The following is an 11,872-nucleotide window of genomic DNA, read 5'->3' on the forward strand; positions in this document are numbered from 1 at the left end:
CATATCTATACTTGAAACTGTGTATGGAGTCAGCCTCCACCACATCACTTCCTAATGCATTCCATTTGTCAACCACTCTGACACTAAAAAAGTTCTTTCTAATATCTCTGTGGCTCATTTTGCCACTCAGTTTCCACCTGTGTCCCCTAGTGTGTGTGCCCCTTGTGTTAAACAGCCTGTCTTTATCAACCCTGTCAATTCCCTTGAGGATCTTGAATGTGGTGATCATGTCCTCCCTAACTCTTCTGTCTTCCAACGAAGTGAGGCTTAATTCCCGTAGTCTCTCCTCGTAGCTCATACCTCTCAGCTCGGGTACTAGTCTGGTGGCAAACCTCTGAACCTTTTCCATTTTAGTCTTATGCTTGACTAGATATGGACTCCATGCTGGTGCCGCATACTCCAGGATTGGTCTGACATATGTGGTATATAATGTTCTGAAAGATTCCTTACACAAGTTTCTAAAGTCCGTTCTTATGTTAGCCAACCTGGCATATGCTGCTGCTGTTATCCTCTTGATATGAGCATCAGGGGACAGGTCTGGCGTGATATCAACCCCCAGGTCTTTCTCTCTCTCGGACTCTTGAAGTATTTCATCTCCCAAGTGATACCTTGTATCTGGTCTCCTGCTTCCTACCCCTATCTTCATTACATTACATTTGCTTGGATTAAACTCTAACAGCTATTTGTTCGACCATTCCTGCAGCTTGTTCAGGTCTTCTTGAAGCCTCAAGCTGTCCTCCTCTGTCTTAATCCTTCTCATAATTTTGGCGTCGTCAGCAAACATTGAGAGGAATGAGTCTATACCCTCTGGGAGATCATTTACGAATATCAGAATACGTATTAATATCAGAATAATGTGTGTGTGTGTGTGTGTGTGTGTGTGTGTGTGTACTCACCTAATTGTACTCGCCTAATTGTGCTTGCGGGGGTTGAGCTCTGGCTCTTTGGTCCCGCCTCTCAACCGTCAATCAACTGGTGTACAGATTCCTGAGCCTACTGGGCTCTATCATATCTACATTTGAAACTGTGTATGGAGTCAGCCTCCACTACATCACATCCTAGTGCATTCCATTTACTAACTACTCTGACACTGAAAAGGTTCTTTCTAACGTCTCTGTGGCTCATTTGGGTACTCAGCTTCCACCTGTGTCCCCTTGTTCGCGTCCCACCAGTGTTGAATAGTTCATCCTTGTTTACCCGGTCGATTCCCCTGAGGATTTTGAAGATTGTAATCATGTCCCCCCTTACTCTTCTGTCTTCCAGTGTCGTAAGGTGCATTTCCCGCAGCCTTTCCTTATAACTCATGCCTCTTAGTTCTGGGACTAGTCTAGTAGCATACCTTTGGATTTTTTCGAGCTTCGTCTTGTGCTTGACAAGGTACGGGCTCCATGCTGGGGCCGCATACTCCAGGATTGGTCCTACATATGTGGTGTACAAGATTCTGAATGACTCCTTAAGGAGTGTGTGTGTGTGTGTGTGTGTCTGTGTGTACTCACCTAGTTGTGTTAGCAGGGGTTGAGCTCTGGCTCTTTGGTCCCGCCTCTCAACCGTCAATCAACAGGTGTACAGATTCCTGAGCCTACTGGGCTCTATCATATCTACACTTGAAACTGAGTATATAGTCAGCCTCCACCACATCACCTCCTAATGCATTCCATTTGTCAACCACTCTGACACTAAAAAAGTTCTTTCTAATATCTCTGTGGCGCATTTGGGCGCTCAGTTTCCACCTGTGTCCCCTAGTGCGTGTGCCCCTTGTGTTAAATAGCCTGTCTTTATCTACTCTATCAATTCCCTTGAAAATCTTGAATGTGGTGATCATGCCCCCCCTAACTCTTCTATCTTCCAGCGAAGTGAGGTTTAATTCCCGTAGTCTCTCCTCGTAGCTCATACCTCTCAGCTCGGGTACTAGTGTGGTGGCAAACCTTTGAACCTTTTCCAGTTTAGTCTTATCCTTGACTAGATATGGACTCCATGCTGGGGCTGCATACTCCAGGATTGGCCTGACATATGTGGTATACAAAGTTCTGAATGATTCTTTACACAAGTTTCTGAATGCCGTTCGTATGTTGGCCAGCCTGGCATATGATGCTGATGTTATCCTCTTGATATGGGCTGCAGGAGACAGGTTTGGCGTGATATCAGCTCCCAAGTCTTTTTCTTTCTCTGACTCCTGAAGAATTTCTTCTCTAAGATGATACCTTGTATTTGGCCTCTTGCTCCCTACACCTATCTTCATTACATTACATTTGGTTGGGTTAAACTCTAACAACCATTTGTTCGACCATTCCTTCAGTTTGTCTAGGTCGTCTTGACGCTTCAAACTGTCCTCTTCTGTCTTAATCCTTCTCATAATTTTTGCATCGTCCGCAAACACTGAGCGAAATGAATCGATACCCTCCGGGAGATCATTTACATATATCAGAAACAAGATAGGACCGAGTACAGAGCCCTGTGAGACTCCACTGGTGACCACGCCAATCGGAGGTCTCACCCCTCACCGTAACTCTCTGCTTCCTATTGCTTAGGTACTCCCTTATCCACTGGAGCACCTTACCAGCTACACCTGCCTGTCTCTCCAGCTTATGTACCAGCCTCTTATGCGGTACTGTGTCAAAGGCTTTCCGACAATCCAAGAAAATGCAGTCCGCCCAGCCCTCTCTTTCTTGCTTAATCTTTGTCACCTGATCGTAGAATTCTATTAAGCCAGTCAAGCAAGATTTACCCTCCCTGAACCCATGGTGGCGATTTGTCACGAAGTCCCTTCTCTCCAGATGTGCTACCAGGTATTTTCTATGTGTGTGTGTGTGTGTGTGTGTGTGTGTGTGTGTGTGTGTGTGTGTGTGTGTGTGTGTGTGTGTGTGTGTGTGTGTGTGTGTACTCACCTAATTGTACTCACCTGATTGTGCTTGCGGGGGGTTGAGCTCTAGCTCTTTGGTGCTGCCTCTGAACTGTCAATCAACTGGTGTACAGATTCCTTAGCCTACTGGGCTCTGTCATATCTACATTTGAAACTGTGTATGGAGTCAGCCTCTGTCGGAAAATCCGACACCATTTAATATATCATACAGACAGATAATAGCTGTGTTGTATAAACAAGTTAACCCATAGAAAACGTAACTTGTAGTGGAATTACCGTCTAAAGAAAACGGGATATCATCACCACATACCATTATAAATTCACCAGCTATTCTGCTGGGAATTATTCTGAAATACATTAGTCTTTGGACTTTACCATCATAAAACATCTCATATAAATTAACTTAATTATTAGTATTAAAGTAGAGTAAATGTGACCCTTCTATTGACATCTGGACAATGTAAGCTAGGCGTCAGGGTGAGGGAGGGCAGCCATTGTTTATACTAGACCAGAGGCTCACGGGAGCAAATTCGGCTCCTGTTAATTTTACTTGGACGTAGTGTTATGGAAACCAAAGGTGTACCATTATCAACACGCTGTCAACAAATCAAGTTAAGTGTTCTTCCGAAACCCATGTATCTTTCATTTATGGCCATTAATGTCATTATATAGGGTGACCCGGTTAGAGCACGTGGTAGCCTTAAACTAAAGGTAATTAAGCCAGGTCTTTAAGGTTCCATGTACAGTGTTTTCTCTGATATAGCTTGTCATATATAGGAATCTGGCTTTACAGCTAGCGCCCTTTTGACAGGTCAAGACGAGGAAGCATGCTTTGTGCATCAGTTACCAGGGTGATGGAAGCTACCTCAAAGAGGGAAAATGTGGTGTCTACACCCTAGTTATACCTGGTTATCTTTAGGTTATCTTTAGATGATTTTGGGGCTTTTTTTTAGTGTCCCCACGGCCCGGTCCTCGACCAGGCCTCCACCCCCAGGAAGCAGCCCGTGACACCTGACTAACACCCAGGTACCTATTTTACTGCTAGGTAACAGGGGCATAGGGTGAAAGAAACTCAGCCCATTGTTTCTCGCCGGCGCCTGGGATCGATCCCAGGACCACAGGATCACAAATCCAACGTGCTGTCCGCTCGGCCGACCGGCCGACCGACTGGTGGACTAACCTGCTGTACTATAAGATAAGGAACCTCTTCAATGTATGTAGTCTAATACTGTAGTTTGATTGGCTGCATATATATAAATTAAATTAATATAAACCCCCCCCCCTAATGTGTAGAGGATCGATTTGTGAGATTATGAGATCATTGCAGAAATACAGTCCACTTATCATTATACAATTGCTATCGAAGTATATAAATTAACGTAAATATATTCATATAAATTAAATAAATATAAATCTCACAGGTCGGTTCCCACAGCCTCCACCACATCACTGCCTAATGCATTCAATATGTTAACTACTCTGACACTGAAAAAAAAATTTCTAATGCCTCTGTAACTCTTTCTAATGTGTGTGTGTTTGTCTGTTTGACTGCTTCCAGGCTATGTCTTAATTATTTTCATCTATACCTGTGTTAATAGCTATGGCTTAGCCTGTCCGTTCCTACCCTTGTCTTCCTGTCTCTCTGTCCGTAGCTGCGTCCGTGCCTTTCCCCAGCCAGGGAACTTACCACTCGACAAAAAGAATCGCAATCATGGCAATTTTTGAATAATAATTCCATTCGCAATTGCAAGAGAACAGATTGTCCCCATCAACGTTGATGTTTGCGACGCCGCCAACACAGCCTCCAGCTCCTGGTGCCCCCTTCCCCTTAAGGATAACTGCTGTTTTGCTCAACATATAAGTTGCATTGCCGGAAAATTTACATAATATACTGCCCGTAAGGCCGTATTTCTGAAATCTGATTAGCCTTTCACACACAAGTATACCTTTAACGCTTCATTGGAAATAGGGGCTTTGTCAAGAGTCAGATAATGAATGGTTTTTGGGGTCTGAGAGCTGGTCGAGTGAGGGGGTCGAGTGGGGGTCGTGGGGTACCTGCTTGATGGGGTTCTGGGAGTTTTTCTACTCCCCAAACCCAAGGAGGGCACGTTAAACCTTCCCCCACCCCCCACCCCGTCAAATTCCTACCCGTTTGTAGTGTGGAAGGGTTGGCGCTCCTGTCTCTGCCCGTTCCTGTTCTGGTCTCAAGAAAGTTCAAAGACAGAATAATTCCTGCTGCGGATGTTGTTAAGCGCTGAACTTAAACCCAAATATTCTCACCAACTTTAAAGAGTCGTTCCAAGTGCTGTGTAGTCAAACAACTTTATTAGCGTCTTTCCTCATAATTACAACCGACTTGTCATCAAGTTTAAAATTCTTGATTTGATTTTACCTTTAATTTTATGTAAGCCATTTCCTCTCGCCTCATCACCTTCCTCAAGGCGACTTATATGTAATCAATGTTGATGACATTGATTACATATTCAGTCCCACACAAGACTGGATTAGCAAGCCATCAAGCTATAAAATATCTGAACTCTGGAAAATTGCAAAAATACAATCAAAAAGAACTTGGGAACGCCCTTGATCAAATTAAAAGGGCGCAGGACCAAATCCCCAGCTCCTGCAACAGCAGAGTCCATCATGTGAAGGCCCAACATGCCAGAGTCTGGTACAAGATGATGCAGCACAAGCTGTCATGGTGTATGACACCACACACATCAATGCTCCCATAACATCAGTGCACACAGTACCCCCAGTGCACCCAGTAAACCAGTACACACAGTAACACCAGTGCACACACCAGTCACCACAGAATACCTAATAACGAAAGTGAACATCATAATAATGTTCAAAGTGCATCTGTTAGCAAACAACTTCAAAATGGATACTAACAGGGAAGAACATCTTACTATAATACAATGGAATTGCAATGGAGTTCGAAATAGAATTAATGATATCATACAGTACGCCCGTGAACACTAAACTGACGTCATAGTGCTACAAGAAACACTGATGGGTGATGACTTCAACCCAAGATTTGGCGGTTATCAGAAGTTCTTCCTTCCAGCTGGGGAAAGAAAACGGGGCCTCACTACCTTGGTAAGTAACAACATTCCTGCACAGATTATTGATGACCTCCCCATGGGGGATGAGTATGAGTCACTGGGGGTAACCCTTCACTTAAACAATAATGCCCTACATGTAATCAACCTATATGTGCCACAGAGTAAACTTGACCTTGACACACTTCCTGAATTTGTCAATGAAGAACCCACCCTGCTGGTCGGTGACCTTAACTATGATGCCCACACTTTGATGCCAACTGTCATCACTGTCAAGTGTGGAGGCACCCACACTTTGATGCCAACTGTCATCACTGTCAAGTGTGGAGGCACCCACACTTTGATGCCAACTGTCATCAGCCCAATGTCAAAGGACGGAAACTGTCACTATGTCAGGGGAAATGAAAACCTTAGAGTCCTGGGTGATGAACAGCCAACTCACCTCAGAGGCGGAAGATTAGACTACGCTCTCCTGCTGAATGCACAGGACACGGATGCCAGTACACACATTGTACACAGTTTATGTAGTGACCATTGGGCACTGATTACCACCGTCGATATGAGCAAGAGAAAGAAAGAGACGAATAAAAGAAAAAGATTATCACTCGGACCGGATATGAGGCCGCACTTCATAAACAGGATGAGTGACTGGTTCACGGAATACCAAATCCCAGAAGACATTGATACATTTGCTGATGCCCTTAATAACCAAATTGAGCACTGTCTCAGAGTTCCGCGCCGTTAGAACAATTACATAAAGATGCTCAATGCAAATGTTCGGAGCATGAGTAGAGAGTACCGGAGACATCCCACCGTAAACAACCAAGAACTGTTCAAAACTGTGTGTCAAGTAGCCAGGGAAGAGAAGATTAGAGAGCGGGAAAGACAATGGCTTGAATTCACTAGCTTCATTAGAAGAGAAACATCTGCAAGACAAGTGTGGGCAAAAATTCAGATAGCTAAGGGGGGGGGGGGGCAGAACCTGGCCTGTGGCTCACAAAGACCCCCAGGGTAAGGCTGAAGAACTAATTCACAAATGGAGTGATGCAGCATCCTCCTCCTCCCTCCCTGCAGAAACCAGCAGGGAACAGCTCCTGCGACATGATGACATATGAATTAGGATAACAAGAGCACTGTCGAATATAACGAATATGGGGAACCGATCACAGCTCAGGAAGTAAGGGGCGGTATGAAAAAGGGTAAAAGTACAGCACCTAGTGAAGATGGCGTCACCTACGACATACTCAATGCACTGTGTGAAGTGTCTGGGAATCCACTACTCCACCTGTTTAACAAATCATTCCTAAGTGGAGCGTTGCCCACACAATGGAAACATGCAATAATTGTTCCCATACCGAAACCCAATGACCCTTTGGGTTACAGATCTATCAGTCTTATGTCATGCACTTGCAAGATGTTTGAAAGGATCATTCTAAACCTACTGTTGGACAAAATAGGCAGGTTAGGGGAGGGGTCAATGGATTTCTTAAAGGACGGAGCACAGCAAATTGTATAGTTAATTACCTGGCTAATCACACAGCTAAGTACCCTGTATTTGTCGAAATCAAAGGAGCCTTCGACAAAGCACAGGGGATTGCGATCCTGGACGAGCTTGCATGCATGGGTGTCAAGGGGAGACTCATGAAATGGATTGAAGACTATCTCACAGAGAGAAAAACCAAGGTCTGCTTCAATGGAGCAGTCTCAAGAACAATGAATATGGAACTCGGAACCCCCCAAGGAGTAGTCTTAAGCCCCACATTATTCAATATACTTAAGAATGCCATTGCAAATATTGATTTTCCGGAAGAAACACAACAAGTGGGATATGCAGATAATGTTCAAATACAAGCTCCCACCTTGGGAAAAATTAAACAGTCTATTGAACTCCTCAGTAAGAAATGTATTGAGCTCGGTTTCACTCTCTCCACAAACAAGACAAAAGTATACTCTCATCACAAGAGGGGAGAAAATAAAGAACTACAAATTAATGGTGTAACACTTGAATGGGTTGACCACTATCGGTACCGTGGCGTCACTGTCGGCTCTAACAAGGGGAAGAAAGAGGAGCTCAACCAACTCATAGGAACATGCAAAAGTCGACTAAGGGCACTGAAAGCCATGACCTGGATTGGGCATGGAGCCTCTATTGCCGTGCTAAAATTGATGTACACAGCCTATGGGCGCTCCGTCATAGACTATGCAGCACCAGTTTTATGCACCTACTCCGAAAGCGATATCAAACGGCTCAAAAGCATTCAGAATGAAGCCATGACAATCATTCTTGGAATCCCAAGAACTGCCAAAACGTCCAATCTACGAGAGAAGTTGTTCCTCCCCAGTGTTAAAAGCAGAATTAAGGAGCTGAATGCTAAGCTTGCAATTAGGATAGCCAGTGATCCCCATTACAATGATATTGCTAAGAAAAAACTGAGTTCTGTGCTACTTTCAGGGGGAAACAGGAGAAGCAAAAAATGGCATCACAGATCAGTCTGCTACCTCGAAGAACTTTACCTGCTTGAGCAAGCCCGTGAGCTCCTGCCTGTAGAGAGGTTACCTCCCTGGGAGGATGATTCATGCAAGATTATCACCAATGAAATGACAATGAAAAAATCCAACATGATACCACAAGAAATGAGGCACAAGTATCTCGAGGAAATTTATAAAGAAGCCGGAGATGAACTAGATCAAATCTACACTGACGGGTCATCTAATCCTGTCAATGGCAGGGCTGGTGCAGCATACACTGTAATTAAGGATAATGCTTTCCAACGCAGAAATGAAGGAAAAAGCGCGTATTGAGAGCTATGCCTCTTAAACGCAAGCAGAGCTAACTGCCATTGTTATGGCGTTAAGGTTTCTTGAACGGAACACTAATGGTGCAGTGATTTGCACTGATTCAAAAGCAGCACTTCAAAGTCTAAGTAAAAATCGGGCAGAAAATCTTGCAATAGTCGCTGAAATTAAGAGAGATGTGAGAGTACATACTGTTGGGGGTTTCCCACCTCTCTATTATTCTCTACCCTTACTCTGGGGTGAGCAATAGTTACGCTCAAGGTAACTCACCGTAGCCCTGCGGGTCTTCCCTCGATCCTCACGGCGCCACTGCACGTCAGGAGAGTCTCCCAGTCAATCTTAACGGCCTCTTATTAAGAAAGAGTGAGAACACGACTCGTTCACATCGACTGTCGTGTGCCCTCCCCAACAATAGGGCTCTACGGTTAATCACAAGGTCGCCAACTGGTGTTTAAGGTGGCCAGTAACACCCTCAGTGGACTGGTGTATTCAGTGGTAGCCTTGGCAAGGTCACACTCAAAGATCAGGAATCAGGCAGGTACTTGTTGTTATCACTCTATGCTTACAGGTATAGTATAGCCACAAGATCAATGGAGGGGATGATAAAAACCAAAGAGAGTTTTGTATTTTACTTAAAATGTATGAAAGATGTCACAAGGCCACACAATAATCGATAAATCAACTGATCCTGACTCGGCCGGTAATTCCCACGGATATTATGCGACCGCTAGAGGGCAACACTCTCCCCTCCTCATCAAGTGTCAAAACCCAGCTGATCGCGTGGCCTCTCCGCGCGAACTTTGCTTGTTTTCTAGATTCGCTGTTTCGTTAAATTCTCCAATATTACTAGAAACTCGCACACTCGATATTGGCACAAATAAACCGAATTACTTTGTTACACTGTACTCAGGCTCAAACAGTCTTTTCTACAATCAATTCTACAATGATTCACTGTAATGGCTTCACATTGTTATTTATCCAACAATATATTATGAAATATTAACACTGGAGTTTTCAGTACTTTCTCTCGTGGGCGATAACGCAATAATTCACTGTACTCACAAATGATTATTCACTGAATGAACATAGACATATATATGGTATATAAATCAATCATCAATACATGGAAAATAATTAGTTTCTGGGCACATAGCCTAACCTCCAAATACTGGCATAATCTTATATATAATTTACCACTATATGTTCATATCAAAATCTATAGAAAGATATACACAACACAGTAAATTTATCACTGGTTCCTGGTGCCTGTACACACCAATAATCAACATAAATAATACAAGTACTCTTGATAGTACTGTCTAGCACCCTGGTGCTTTACCGTGACATAGGTGAGACTTGCTCACGACATATAAAATCTTCAGGCTAGATAATATAGCCAAATAATATAGCTAACTAAAGGGGAATGGGGAGGGAACTAGAACCACCTACTTCACCCTATCCTCCGATGAGAGTCGAGATGTAGCTCCTGGTCCTCGTGTCGGGAACGCCCCCACACTACACGTCGTCGTGTCCTACCAGAGCCTTCTCGTCGTCCCACCGTTTAGCGCGTCGTCTCCGTGCCTCCTCACTGCAGGTCCGTCCTCCTCCTTGACTTCTTGAAGGTTGGAGTCGGTCTCCTGGCCGTCGTCTTCTCCCAGCAACGGCTGTCGCCTACGTCTCAGCTACAGTCGTTCGGTTTCCCCAAATAGTCCTCTCTTCCTCAGCTACCCAGTGGCTCTGTCAGCCACTACGCTGTCACGAATTGGTGAATTGCCACAGACGTCAACATACGTCACTGCACGGCTTCACTGCTACTGGCACAGTACCTGACTGGAGCACTTGTTGCTCAAATAACCGTCAATTCCCTCTTCTGGTTCAACACATGAACTAGGGAAGACTTCTCAGAGTACTGGCGGACTTCAGGTGACGCGTAAATCCACGGTAGTGGGAAACAGCTGTCCGACAGACAGGACCACTCGTCGCACGTCCGACCTCTATGACGTGTCGTGTATGACTGCTGGCGCCAGAGTGGCGCGCGGCCCGGACCCCCTTCCATCGTGACGTCACTTTCGCTAAGGGAAGTTTTCATTGGCTCCCGGTGCCACATTGCTGTCGGTGACCAATCCGGTGCCACTGACGTCACACGGTTTTGGCGGGAGATCAGAGAGGCCAGCGCCATCTTGGCTCCCTAAAGGGCCTAAACCACAGGCCAAAACATTACTATTTCACAAATTTCTCGGCTCTCCGAGAACACTTCACTCTCTCCCATATATAACACTTCATATCTCCCATATATGAGTGAGAGACAGACGCCGGGTACCCTCCCTGGTAACTTATGAGTGAGAGAGACGCCGGGTACCCTCCCTGGTAACTTATGAGTGAGAGACACACGCCGGGTACCCTCCCTGGTAACTTATGAGTGAGAGACACACGCCGGGTACCCTCCCTGGTAACTTATGAGTGAGAGACAGACGCCGGGTACCCTCCCTGGTAACTTATGAGTGAGAGACAGACGCCGGGTACCCTCCTTGGTAACTTATGAGTGAGAGACAGACAGAGACAGAGAGGAAAGGAAACTATCAGGAGAAAGCACCAAGCCATTACGACTATATAGCACTGGGAAGGGGTCAGGATAAGGATTTGGGATGGGCCGGGGGGAAAAGGAATGGTACCCAACCACTTAGACAGTCGGGGATTGAACGCCGACCTGCATGAAGCGAGACCGTCGCTCTACCGTCCACCCCAAGTGGCTGGGTAGACAGAAACAGACAGAGACAGAGGGAACAAAGACCCCATGGGGGCGCGGCCTTCCCCCCCCCCCCCTCCAGGAAACACCAACTTCTCCCAACGCCCCAACAAGCGCTTCCCCAACTTTTAATTGATTAACGGAGTTGACTGGGAAATGGCAGGTGTCAGCTGGGTCGAGTTTCCTCACAAATCCATCCTACTCTAAAGGGACGAATAATTGATGCGGGTAATTGCTCCCAACTCGGATACGACAAATATTAATTGCTAAGCAAAATTATAGAGAAGATTCTATTCAAAAAATTGGTATTGTTCCAACTTTTGTCATATTACGATTTTTTGTACCACAAAGAGAGTATATATATATATATATATATATATGTCGTACCTAGTAGCCAGAACGCAC

The 11,872-nt window shown here is 45.0% G+C and overlaps 1 protein-coding gene across 1 annotated transcript in view; it reads right to left on the reverse strand.

The window, feature by feature from the left end:
• LOC138352391 (putative uncharacterized protein ENSP00000383309) overlaps positions 1-5,856 on the reverse strand; it is a 65,800-nt gene extending 59,944 nt beyond the window's left edge. Inside the window, exon 1 of the mRNA XM_069304876.1 lies at positions 5,852-5,856. Coding sequence (XP_069160977.1) covers positions 5,852-5,856 — 5 coding nt within the window. The remainder of the gene's footprint in view (positions 1-5,851) is intronic.
• Positions 5,857-11,872: the final 6,016 nt, after the last annotated feature.

This window comes from Procambarus clarkii, chromosome 53 (genome assembly GCF_040958095.1).
Source record: "Procambarus clarkii isolate CNS0578487 chromosome 53, FALCON_Pclarkii_2.0, whole genome shotgun sequence".
Classification (NCBI taxonomy): Eukaryota; Metazoa; Arthropoda; class Malacostraca; order Decapoda; family Cambaridae; genus Procambarus; species Procambarus clarkii.